Consider the following 13,552-nt stretch of genomic DNA (forward strand, 5'->3'; position numbering starts at 1 on the left):
TCATTTGTTCCATCAATTTCGTCAGTCTGGAAAGAATTCGAGTTTGCATGCCATGTCTCTTAGACTTAGATTTAGTCGATTTCCTAGACGCTTGTGTGGTTTCTGTGTCGGAAGAAGACTCACTAGACTCATTCTCTATTTTGGGATATTCTGTCAATTGTTCTGTTATTTCGTCTCCTTGTCCCTCCATGTTGGATTTATTTCCAAATTATCCCACTCCTGACACCAAAAATTTGTGTGGCGGGCTGAGATGGCTTTTTAAAGTCGTTGTTGTTGTGTGTATCGCCCTTTTAGGTGTTGTTGTTTGTTTGATCTTCGTCGAGGGCGCACTGTCGCCACTACCACAGAATATAATATGACCGAGAGTTATTAGTGTAGATGTTGTGTGTTTTCCAGAAAGATTGATCAACTCCGTGGGCGAGATGTTAAGCCCAAATGTCCGAGCGGTAAAAACATATACAGAGTAAATCGACCCTTCGGAAACTAATAGTCTCGGTGGGGATGAGTTCTTTGGTCAAAGTATATGACCGAGGAGGGAAGATGGAGTATTCAAGGAGAGGAATATATGTGTAGTGTGTGTGTGTGTGTGTGTGTGTGTGTGTGTGTGTGTATGTGTGTGTGTATGTAGTAGATGTGTAGTAGTAGTAGTAGTAGGTGTGTATGGGTTGTGTGGTTGTGTGAAAATAGAAACTAAGTCAAGTGAGTCGTACACAGAAACAAAGAAAGACACAAGGTTGTAGTACTCAGATTTCAGGTTCAACAAAAACAAAAATCAAAGTTTAATCTTTCTTTTACAACATTTCAATATCGCCACTGTTACATACTCATTTATTAATGCATGCCTAAGCCAATTCGTAAATTCTATTACCGAACCATGCATACACTTCGTTTGATTGTACGTGTGAATAAGTTCTTCTATTTCCCCTTAGTTTCTGACTCGCCAGAATCCCTAACATGACATCTCATGAAACTAATACAAAGCATGTCTCTAACTCTTTTTGAATTTGCCGAAAGATCCCTAAGTTGAAATTTTACATTGAGATGTAGAGGAGTGAGCAGATGCTCGATACTTGGAGTATAACTCCAAGAGTCTCCTCTACATAAGGGGAGGGGGATCGCGGCCGAGGGAGAAAGAAAGTAGTGTGTTGAGGAGTGAGCAGAGAGTAGCTCGTTACCTGGAGCAGGACTCCGGGAGTCTCCTCACGATCTTAAAATTTCTCCTGCTTATATATTCGTAATGCGGACGTTGCGGGAAACACTACGCGGAGGAAGCTACGGTATGCGCTAAGCGCTGAACTTGTGCACTCCGTAGATTTTGTGCTAGTTTGACGTCGCAAATCTCTTATTATCTCGACAACTATCACTTTCCATAACAAAGAATCTGCATCTTTATAAATTGTGAGTTATTTACTAAATGACCAGATACATATAACAAACCAAATTTCTCTAATATTGACCAGAATCGACAAAATAGCAGTAATTTTCACACACGGAGGATCCAAATCACACGCTGACGTGGCTACGTCATCACAGCGATGCGAAGCCAAAGCTCGCATCCAAACTTGCATCAATTTGCGAGTTAGCTTCCGAAGAATAATAAAATTCACTTCTATCACCAAAAGCTAGTTCATATATCAGTAATTGCAACTTATTTTTCTCAGATATGGTGAATTTAGGAAATTTGGATATGAATTAAGATAATGGGCCAAAATATCGATGATAATGTACGAGGGAAGGTCTACAACCCTGAATGAACACTACGCGGTACGCGCATCTATCGGCAATGTTTTGGATCCTTCGTAAAGGACTTAACATCGTCTTCAAACTCTATATTCCTTCATATTTCTGTCAACATGGGGTAAGTTACCACTCAAATATTCGCTACACATACTAAATCCTCCAATTACCAATATATTCCTGGCCGTAAGTTCATAACAAACGGGTATTCCCTACATTCTTCAATGCCTTAAAGAATGTATGAAGTTGCTGAATGCAAAGTGCAATACAGTAACCGTTTCTATACTAGTAGAGGACCGTAACGAGGTTGGCTCGTTACAATATGAAGGATAGAATAAGATAGGATGGGAAATGTGGGGGGGGGGGGGTTCCAGGACATGCCTACAGAATGGCCCTACATAAGGGCAACAACAGAGAGCATGAGTACAGGTTTATACATTTTATGTTTTGTGGGGTTAGTGAGATGCTTGACTGCTTGGATCTGGAGTCAGAATGCAGGTGTTCTTTATTCACTGTTCTCCAGTATTATTATTCCAACACATTTACACGGTCACAGCCTTGTTGACTCGGCCTGTAAAAAGCCAGCATACCACTGGATCATCACCCGCACTCTTGTCCATCTTAATTTCTAACTGTTTGGAATAATGTTTGCTCCACTCTTCCGCATTCATATCCAAATCTTCTTGCTTGTCGCCATAAAACACCCCCCCCCCCTCAAAAAACAACAACAAAGAAAGAAAGAAAGAAAGAAAGAAAGAAAGAAAGAAACAAACAAACAAACAAACAAACAAACAAACAAACACTGTTGTATAAAAACGTTCATGAACAAACCTGCTGGCTCCCTCAGATCCAGGACCAGAATATTGTGTATGACAACCTGCAACACAGATATTTTATTCATTAAATGTCAGTAAATGACTATGACACTTTGAAAACTGATAGTCCTGCTACATTTTTCTGAGAGAATGATGCTGAGTTCATTGTTAGAATGAAATACAATGGAGTGAATGTGTAGACCATGAGTGGTGAATAAATGGCACATGGCTGGTGCGTGAACATGAATTCGTACAGCAGGGAAACTTCCAACACAAAAAACCACTGTCTGCATGGGACCAAGCACGTCCATCACAGTTTTTACACACATAGCTCTCCATTTTCACAGTAAAAGTGAAAATAATACAGTTACACTGTCACTGGGTGCTAATTTTGAGGTGTACAAGTAACCTTAAGGATATAGGCCCACAGTTAGGACGAGGGGAAGCTAGGCAGGGTGAGGGCTAGGGCGTAAGTTACTCGGTCTAACTTTAGACTAGAGTTCTACACTAGCTTAGACTGGGTTAAATTTGAGCCTTGTTCATATTACTAGGCAGCTAGGGTTAAATTTGGGGTTAGAATCTGAGTTTGGGCTGAAATCTTACTTTGGGTTGGCATTTAGGGCTATGGTTTGGATTAGGGTTAGGGTTAGGTTAGGGTTAGGGTTTGGGTTAGGGCTAGTTAGGGCTAGTTAGGGCTAGTTAGGGCTAGTTAGGGTTAGTTAGGGTTAGGGTTAGCTAGGGTTAGGGTTAGGTTAGGGTTAGGGTTAGTACAGGGTTAGGGTTAATAGGGTTTTAGGGTTAGGGTTTTAACAGCTAGGGTTAAATTTGGGGTTAGAATCTGATTTGGGGCTGAAATCTAACTTTGGGTCGGCAATGGATTCAACTTTAGGGCTATGGTTAGAGTTGGGTTAGGGTTTGGGTTTGGGTTAGGGTTAGGGTAAGGGTTTTAAAAGTTAATGTTAGGGTTAAATTTGGGGTTAGAATCTGATTTGGGGCTGAAATCTAACTTTGGGTTGGCAATGCATTCAACTTTAGTTCTATGGTAAGAGTTGAGGGCAAGGGCTACCTTAGAAATAGGACTACACTTGTTTACTAGTGGTCTGACTTACCCCTTAAAGAATATTTCCGAATTTAAGCTAGCAGGTACCACGGCAGTAACCCCGGGAACCTTCCCGTACACTCTGCACGCCGTTCGCTGGCGAGAACATCGCATTCTAGCAGACGACTCTCATGCCCACTGCCTACCAGTCTCACAGTATAGGCCTCACGCTCCTTTTCCGGGCTCCCATATAAACCTGTGTTAAATGCAGCATATTCCATGAATCATAAAAAATCAATCGAATCATAGAATTTTTTAAAATTAAAGTAGACGAAGGGAAATTTTCTCTGCTTTCAAGCAAACAACATATTTTGGGATGTTGTCCAGCTCTAAAAAAAGTTAAGAGCCTCCATATGAGACTAGTCATCCAGTCACTCTCAAAAATGATAAAAATAGCAAATTACCTCATACATCAATAAAAAATCATTAAAAATACAAAAACCCTGATTCATTCAACTTCTTCATAACCTGCAGAAGCTCCTGTCCTCAAGCAATGTCAAACACTACCAAAAGTGGCAATTTTCCACTTGACTGATTTTAAATGATTTTTTTGGTAAAAAATAACATTACCTCATCTTTGTACTGCCTTCCCGGTAGGCAATGCGCGAGTTGAATTAGGAGCGTGAGGCCTATAGTGTATTTAGGCCTATGGTAGACGAATGAAACAACGTGATACAATATCCTAGATTATTTTGTAGCCATTTGCATGCTCAACATAGTTTCTTTATTTCATTTATGCCTGCCACTTGTGACAATTAAAGTATCATATTTGATGTTTTGTAAATATTGTTCTCATATTATACTACTGTACGTGTGTTTTACTCTCGCATACCCCTGTGTGGGTTCAACAGAGTTGATCAAATATCTAAATATCACATACTGTGTCAGGCCTACCGAAAAAAAAAAACCCCGACAATAACGACTTTAGCCTTTGATTGCGCACATGAGAACGTCAGTGAAAGATGGATCAATAAGATTATATGCTGCTGATGCAGGGTCTTTTTTTCCCTTCCAATTATGTGTAATAACCGTTGATCGTCCGTAGGACATTGGGAATGTAGCTAAAAGTTTTGGGGTTGGGGGCAATAAAATGTGCAATGATGTGCTAAATTCATTTAGAGCTTGATATTGATGTAGTTTATAATATTCTTTTATGAAAATGTGTCTCAGAATTTGTAGTTGACATAATCGTATTGAAGTAGTTTGATTCTTTATTTACTTTTTGTGTTTTGATGTGTACACATTCTTATCTGTTCACCATATGTGTGTATGTGTTTCGTGTTTCGTTCCTTGTAACTTTTTATTGAATAATATTAATCAGTTGGAACTCCATCTCTTGAACTTCCTTGGTATGAGCTCTAGTTCTAAAGGAGTGGCTTGGATTTCGTCATCGGACTGATCTCGTTCCACGCACACGTCCATAACCCTTGATTGGTGCCAATACCATAGAATCTCTCCCAGCTGCCATGCCTGCTGATGCGATACCATGACCTGCTGCGATAGTCGACGTCCAAAGAACACTAAGTTAGCTGAGTGGGACTGAAAAGTTTTGTATGACCATTGTATGATTTGTTTTTATTTTGTTTGTTAATGCAGCTGTTGGGATTATAATTACGTGTGTCATCAATTGAAGTACCTCCTTGGTACCATATAGGCATAATGTGGGCATACGTGGCGATCTGGTGGCAACTCGAGTCTCGCTGGCCGTGGAGTTGTCTTGGAGACATCTCCTGAAGACTATCGCCTGCTGTTCCCGGGAGCCAGTCGCAAGAGAATCGAACATGTTGGTTTTTTTTTTTTTCGGAGACTTTTTTAACAGTCTCAGCTGGTCTTGGACCCGGGGAAGTCGAAGACGTCTCCCCAAGACGTTCCCTGTATAGTCACGGCCATACAAGTCGCGGAGACTTTTTGTCCGCGATGCCTCCGAGACGTCTCTATAATCTGTATAGGACGACTTTGCTGATACCCATCATTGACGACCAACCGGAGATATCGCGGATACGTCACAGGGGCAGAGAAGAGGTCTTGAAGATGTCGCGGCGATGTCTCTGCGACATACTGTTAAATACGTGGTTACTTTATTTTGAGACGTCTCCCTAGATGGAATCGTCATCTTGGTGAGATTGTGAGCCATTTCTTGGTCTTTAAAAGTCACACGAATTGCAGCGATCATCAGTCGCGGCAGTCGCGCAGTCGCTCAGTCGCGGCGCAGCCTCCTTAGTGAGATACGCCTTAGACCGGTTTACTTGCAAACATATTATCCAAAATTTATCGAGGTTTCTTCCGTTCTGACGCATTAACCTTCTATTAATCGAAATATGCTTATACCGAGTACGGACGATCCTACCTCAAAAATACTTTTCAATATACTTGGAATCCAGCAGTTTGCATAAACATCGGGTAAGCCTTCAGGTTGACGAGAAGAACCTATGTCAGAAAGGCACGCATAAAATGTGAATATAATACAAGCGGGTCCATTGAGAAAACTGATATAAACATATAATCGTGACCAGGCATTTCATCGACTTTGATTTTCTGAGCAGCACCCCCCCCCCCCAAAAAAAAAAAAAACACCCACACGCAGATACATACCACGCATTTGCCTTCAGAACGATTCATATGGGGAAAAGCAAAATACATTTTTTTTACAAACCCATTTAACCATTATGACGGCCGTTCCGCACCATGCATGGCTCTTCTAAATTCACGCCAAAAGATGGGGAAAAGAATTCTGCGGCCAATGTATCGGTTGAGAAGATAGCATACCCATGAAAATTTATGACAGATGAATTAAAAGAAACGTTACTTTGAACAATAGTATTATAGTCATAAATCACAATAAAGGAGACAACAGAGTAACTCTCTCTCTCTCTCTCATCTTTAACGCTATCATTGACACAAGCATAGGATGTCAGTGGTTGTGACAAGAGCTAATGTTCATCCTGGAGTAGGATGACACCTTTGTATAACCATCCCGCTCTTCACCTAATACCGGCAGGCTTTTCAAACCACTGCATTTTCTGACTATGCATTCCCTGTATTTTCTGTTGTTGTTAATTAACTTTAGTGTTACATTCATTAGGGACTTCTTCTAAAAAAACAAACTGGATGATAAAATGTTCAATCACTCAGGCCTATTAAGATGTCAAAAAAAAAATGGGAAAAAGACGTTGCGAGCGTATGCAAGTATTTCAATGCTCATAATGGTATGGTGTATCCGACTGCATTGGTTTGTTTGGACGTACTTCACCATGCTTCACGTCTCCTGTGGTTCTGGATGTTGATTGGTTGCAAACTTCACGGTAATTGGATAATAACGACCGAGAGTCTCTGATTGGGCGGCAATCCGAGTGAAACCCTTAAAGCTCACCTAGTCGTCAGTGCGACATAGAACAATGTACAATTCGCCCACCATTTGCTTTTCATATATGGAAAGGAGAATCTGAGCTCGACAGCATATAAATAGAGGTGTTCATCACCCGATACAACTCACATTCTCGTTTACACCGAGAAGATTAGCCCATAGAAAAGCGAGGCATCAGCAAAGATGACGGGTAAACTCTCTCGAAGTAACTCTGTCACCAAACGGGTCGTCTTCTTCGGTGCCGCCCAAGTTGGGAAGTCAGCTATCATCCGGCATTTCACCAAGAAGTCGTTCCCTACACATTACCAGCCGACGGTCGAAGACATGTACGACTGTGATGTCGAGTACAAGGGAATGAGTGTCAGACTGGACATCCTAGACACGGCGGGCAGCTACGTCTTTCCAGCTATGCGACGACTGGCGTTAAACAGCGGTGATCTTTTCGTTGTCGTTTACTCGAGCGACAACAGACAGTCGTACCTTGAAGCCTTGAGAACATGTGCCGAGATCACGGAGGTGAGGGGCCACGACGTCCCGATCGTTGTAGTCGCCAACAAAACCGACCTAACGGAGCAAACGGTCCTACGGCCCGAAGCCGAACTCATGTTCTGCCAGTGGAACACTTTCACGACGGAATGCTCAGCAGCGGACGAATGGCGAGTCAACCGGGTCTTCGACAAGTGTTTGAGCCTGATGCTGCCCTGCAGCGAGTACCCTCTCGAGTTACTGTCCTCTCCACAGCCAGCTAGGAGCGGTGTCGTGAAGGCAGTGTGGTTGCAATTACGACAGTCTCTCAAAAAGTGCCATTTATCGTGACGCAGGAAATTCGGACATGCAAAATGGTTCCACCATTCTCGTTGAATTGGACTAATCATCTTGTATCAACGAAGTTTTATCCATTTTCTCGGGAGATGAAAGAAGTTGAACGATGCAGTACTGCGTGAAACCAGTTTGAGATGTTGCAGAGATGGATGCGTGCAGAGCCGTTATGATCGCTCAAGAAGTTTAATCACGACACTTTAAACTTTTAAACTGTGGTGATCGCCATCTAAACTTTGATTCGAGAACTTTCGTTAATCAAAAAAGCTGGAACTCTTGCATCGTGGGTGTAACTGGATCGATGAACATCGGGATGCAGTGACAATCGTAAATTAATCTCGAACTTAATGCTTCAATTTTCTTTGACATTTCAAGCATGAAATTGTAAAATCGTCGATTGAACCCTCCTTTAAATTGCAATCGCAAATAAACTTATGAATAAAATAGCGCAAAGTATTTTATATGTCATATAATATCTATTTGTCGTATGCATTACATGTATGTATCTATAGTATAACCAGCTCGGTGTGATTGTGCGAGAGTTTGTGTTTGTATAGTTGTATAATCTTGCGGTGATTGTGGGATTGCGTTGGTACAAGACTTGATCTTGTAAAGGCCTATCTCTATTTTCTTTCGATTTTGTAAAACCGTGGAGGTTCAAGAGATGGAGCTCCCGATTGACTACATCATTCAAACAGCTGTGTGTGGATGCACAAAAGAATTCCAGCTCCACACGTCCATTTGTGCCTCTGATGATTGGAATTCAACAGTTCGTTACCGTCATCTTCTCGAGCAATTTGAAGATTAATTTTAACGCTATCATGGTATCGGAAATATTTTCTTTGTTTACATAATGAATGGCGAAAAGTTATTTTCCATCAAAAAGACATTACCTTATGGAGATATCTATAGCTGGTCATTATACAGAGACACAAATCCATGGTCCTCCTGTATGTGAGGGAAAGATTTCCAGTTTTGCACATAATTAAACTGTTTCATAGTCGAACGTGGGACGGTGGGATAAAGAAAATAAGACTCTTGTGACTCCTTACGAACCTCTTTGGGCAAAACTGAGAAAGCGTACACCTTTTTGTCATACTTGTCGTGTGCACTGCATGTTATTGATTTCTTATACTTAACGATTCACTTCATTAACTCTCAGGAAACATGGACATCCAATGCCCCCTCCCCCCCCCCCCCCCCCTTCCCCTCCTCTTTGTCTTCAACAATGCAGTCGACATGTTAACCCCCATGTACATTCATTCATGGGCATAAATTGCATTACCTAAGCCATTTGGATGATGCTCGCTATTCCGAAAGTCCCTAAGCCCTCTGCGTTCCAAATTAATACCCTGTCCATAGGTTTGTGTGTGACATTTTGTGCACATTGGACTCATTAGCAAATGAGGGGTTGATCCGACACTAAAATGAGGTTCTTTATTCCGGAGGTTTCTTTAATCCAAAACTAAAATAAGGGTCGTTAGTCCGAAGGTATCACTTATCAAAAACTGACATAAGGTTCGTTAGACTGAAAGGATCGACGGTCCGAAATGAAATAAGGTTCGTTAGTCCAAAGGGTTGACAGTGCGGAAATGAAATAAGGTTCGTTAGTCTGAAGGTTGGTTATTCCGAAAATGAAAATATGGTTTCTTTGTCTGTAGGCCTTACGTCAATAATCTGTGCTGAACCGTCTTTCAACTATTGAAGAGGATGATCAGTACACGCGTGTTTGATTTTTTTTTTCTGTCTGAATGGCCTCTTGATTTTTTCACGTCATGCTTTGCTCACCCTCGGGGACATTTCATGAAGCATTTTGTCCGACAACTTTGTCGGACAAAACATTAATGTCTTGCTCTCAGCCAATCAGATGCAAGGATTTCAGTATATAGCTTTTAACAGCTTGTCATACGAAATATCTGACAAAACGCTTCATGAAATGGCCCCAGATCATGACAAAGAGCAAGGGAGCATAAAAGGAGGAGGAAGAGAAATACTTCTTTGTTCATCACATTACAATAGGCTACAATAATAAAAGGATTGCAACTTTGCCAATAGATGTGTATGTCGTGTATGTTTGTTCAAGTATGTGCTTAATAGTTTGTGCGCGTGTACATGTGCATGTGGGTGTGTGTAGAGTGTGTCTATTAAAGGCAGGCAGATATAAGCATTCAGGGATCCCCCTTGGTAAAAGTATATCTGTCTCCCCTGAAAATCTTATTTGACGTTGAAGCTCAGATTAAACGTGAGGTACTAATGGTGATTTTTACGGGGGGGCGGATGAGATGGGCATTCAAACAATGATATCAAGGGTTCTTCACCAACCCCCCACCCCCTCCCCATTTAATCCACACATTCACACATTATATTACAGCTATATACAATACATTGCACTGTATATCACATATACATATATGTATGTATATTATGTGTGTGTGCATATATATGCCGTAGTTTCATCACCATGTGTTTCTGTTTTCTATGTCTTGTTGTTCTTTTATGTATGAGTTTTGTTTTTCATTTCTGTATATTTATTTTGTATTTTATCCGCACTGACCTGCGGAAGGACAGTCTTCGGACTAAAGTATCTTGTCATGCCTAAATAAATGAAACAAAATGAATATATATATATATATATATATTAGTCTGCAAGAATCTTCAGTCTATTGAAGGAGGCAGACTTAATCAGAAGAAGATATGTATATAGTGTGAGTCGTGTGTCTTCAATGATGAACCCCTGAGTCGTCGCATCTTTTTGGAGTGTGTATGTAAACGAGAGTAAGGAGGCGGTAGACGTTGCTTAATCCTTACAAGTGATTTTACTCAAGCTTTCGGGCTTCCTGCCCTTTGTCAAGACTGGGGACAAGATACAAAACATGGATATCATATACACAAATAGAAAATAATAATGATGATCAAAACAATAGCGGAACTGATAACTACAATGAAAGAGGCAGAGACGGCAGGGAATAATTACACAGGTGGGAGTGTATGAGTGTATACATGTATATGCATCAATCTTGCATAATATAACTTGCAGATATACAATCACAAAAAGCATACAATATATAAGCCTTTACAAATACAGTGTATACGTATGACTAAACATCTGCACATACACAATGGATACGGATGTGTGCGCACAATCACACACGTGAAACTCCTTGCGTATGTCAAAGCAGGCAGCCATATAAACAAAAACTTTGTTTATTTTATGAAAACTTTGTTATGCAAGATTGATGCATATATACATGTATACACTCCCACCTGTGTAATTATTCCCTGCCGTCTCTGCCTCTTTCGTTGTAGTTATCAGTTCCGCTATTGTTTTGATCATCATTATTATTTTCTATTTGTGTATATGATATCCATGTTTTGTATCTTGTCCCCAGTCTTGACAAAGGGCAGGAAGCCCGAAAGCTTGAGTAAAGTCACTTGTGAGGATTAAGCAACGTCTAACGCCTCCTTACTCTCGTTTATGTATATATATATATATATATATATATATATATATATATATATATATATGTACACACACACACACACACACACATATATATATATATATATATATATATATGTTTATACATATATATATATATATATATGTATATATGTATATATACATATATATATGCAGCCCAGATGGCTACTAGCACATAAAAGAAAAGAATAGAATAGGATAGAAAGTTAAAGGAAACAGAAGCATTAAGTTGTTTTCCAAGTCACCCGGTGACGTCAATATGAATCAGTCTTTTCCACTTCTTGGAGTTTATGAAACCCTTTATTTTGCTTCCAGCTAGACTTCCTTTTTTTTTGGGGGGGGGGGTCAATTCTCCTCTCCCAAGAAAAGTTATTGGTCCTAGGAATTTATGAGTTTGACATTGACTACTTTCTCCAGCTAGTGGTCAGTTCCCCGCACTCTCCATCCCCAAAGCCCCACTCCAAATTACGGGAATGACGTGTTTCTGCCCTCTGATCCCTAAACATGAATGACCCTCACTGGGCTAGAAGGTCGTTCTCCAGCCAGAATTTCTCACTTTTGTTTTGATATACTTTATTGCAGTAGGTCAGACAGGAATTCCAAAGACAAATTCAGGGACAACAACCCAGAAAAATGATGACGATGACGTTGGACGTCATAAGGACACTCACATCTCATTTGTTTTATGATTTTATTATCCAAGAAACAGTTAGTCTTGACCAGTGGTTACAGAGAAGAAGGAAATAAAGAAACTAAAAGACAGTGGGCGAGTTGATCAGAAATTGAGATGAATCAGAGGAAATGGAGTTCCACAGAAACAAATTAATTTCCAGTGAAGATCCCACCCCAAAATAAGATTCAGCCAATGAAATACTTTTAGGGAAAGGATGCCAATAGTATAGATTTGTTATAAAAGACCAAGTTTGAGCAAATAGAATAAAATGGAGAGGAAGCCTTACAAGCATCATGGGAGCGGCTTCACACTATGAGGTGCAACAAAGGCTGCAGAATATTTTGCAAGTTTGAGGAACTTTGAATAGTTGGAGACCACAGAGATTAGAGTCAGGAGATCCCCTTCCTTGTACATCATGCCCCCTCATATTATCGACGCTGTGAATGTGACGAGGACCTTGGTCGGACTGCCGAAATAAGTTAGAAGGCAGTAAGAAGGCAGGTCGATGAATAAAATTGCTGTTAGCAGCATTGACATTATCCATGCAAATTTTATCCCTTCCCCCGCATTTTATATGCACTGTTGTTGTGAAGCAATATTTAGTCTCTTTCTAACTTTTGGAAATTTGTTGATGATTGGTGTCTATGTGATTAAGTAACCCCCGACCAGTACAGAGAGAAGCTAACAGACCAGACCAACAATTATCCGCCTCTGTACAACATTGGCCGCCCCTTGAGACAATTAGGGGTTTGGGGGTTATATATATATATATATATATATATATATATATATATATATCGGCGGTTTCACAGCAGCGAGCACTTTCCATCAATCCTCAACAAACTACATACAGTGTAGTTGTATTCCCGACGGATATCATAATATATACATACATACATACATACATACATAAGTATACACACACACATTGTAGCAGCCACTCGCCCCCCCCCCCCCATTTTTCTTTTTATTTCTTTTGTTTTTCAACGAAAAATGAAGAGGGGGTGAGCGCCCGGTGTGCCCCCTCTGTATCCACTACTAGCTAGGTTGTTGTTTTTTCCTTCAATTTCTTGAAAGAAAATACTTGGTTAAACCTCGCAATCTGCCTGTGATGGGTAACATAGGCCTGTGATATCAATAGCAGTTGAGTCAATGAAATTTAGAGAGTTAATTATTGTTGAAATTTCTACGAGAGTTCCATGTATGGCTTACCTGAAAAGATGCATGATCAACGAGAGTCACAGAAAAAATGAATCACATTGTGTGTAACCTTTCTCAATGGTTGGGAGAGGTTGGAGGAGACATTTGTGAACGAAATGTAAAAATTAAAAAGAAATGCAAGGTTTCATAGCAGTATTTTTCGCAATACGATTCTCATAATCTCGTCATGCATCGCGCCTATTAAAAATTTGTGTCCGTTTTGATGAAGCCTCGATGAGACTTTTCGTCCGAGGGCCCTTATTTCTATTCGACATTCGACATTGAGAAAGTGTAAGGTATCCTCGCGTTAGTAGATGCCAGGAAAACATCACTTACGGGGGTTCAAACAGAAAAAAAGAAAAGA

At 40.4% G+C, this 13,552-nt stretch overlaps 1 protein-coding gene across 1 annotated transcript; it reads left to right on the forward strand.

The window, feature by feature from the left end:
• Nucleotides 1-7,198: 7,198 nt before the first annotated feature.
• On the forward strand, nucleotides 7,199-7,831 carry LOC139712886 (GTP-binding protein Di-Ras1-like). Its single transcript, XM_071624666.1, has one exon. The coding sequence runs from the start codon at nucleotides 7,199-7,201 to the stop codon at nucleotides 7,829-7,831; it is 633 nt and encodes a 210-aa protein (XP_071480767.1).
• The last annotated feature ends 5,721 nt before the right edge of the window (nucleotides 7,832-13,552 follow it).

This window comes from Diadema antillarum, unplaced genomic scaffold (genome assembly GCF_040938485.1).
Source record: "Diadema antillarum isolate AM-2024a unplaced genomic scaffold, OU_Dant_1.0 seq00001871_RagTag, whole genome shotgun sequence".
Taxonomy (NCBI): domain Eukaryota; kingdom Metazoa; phylum Echinodermata; class Echinoidea; order Diadematoida; family Diadematidae; genus Diadema; species Diadema antillarum.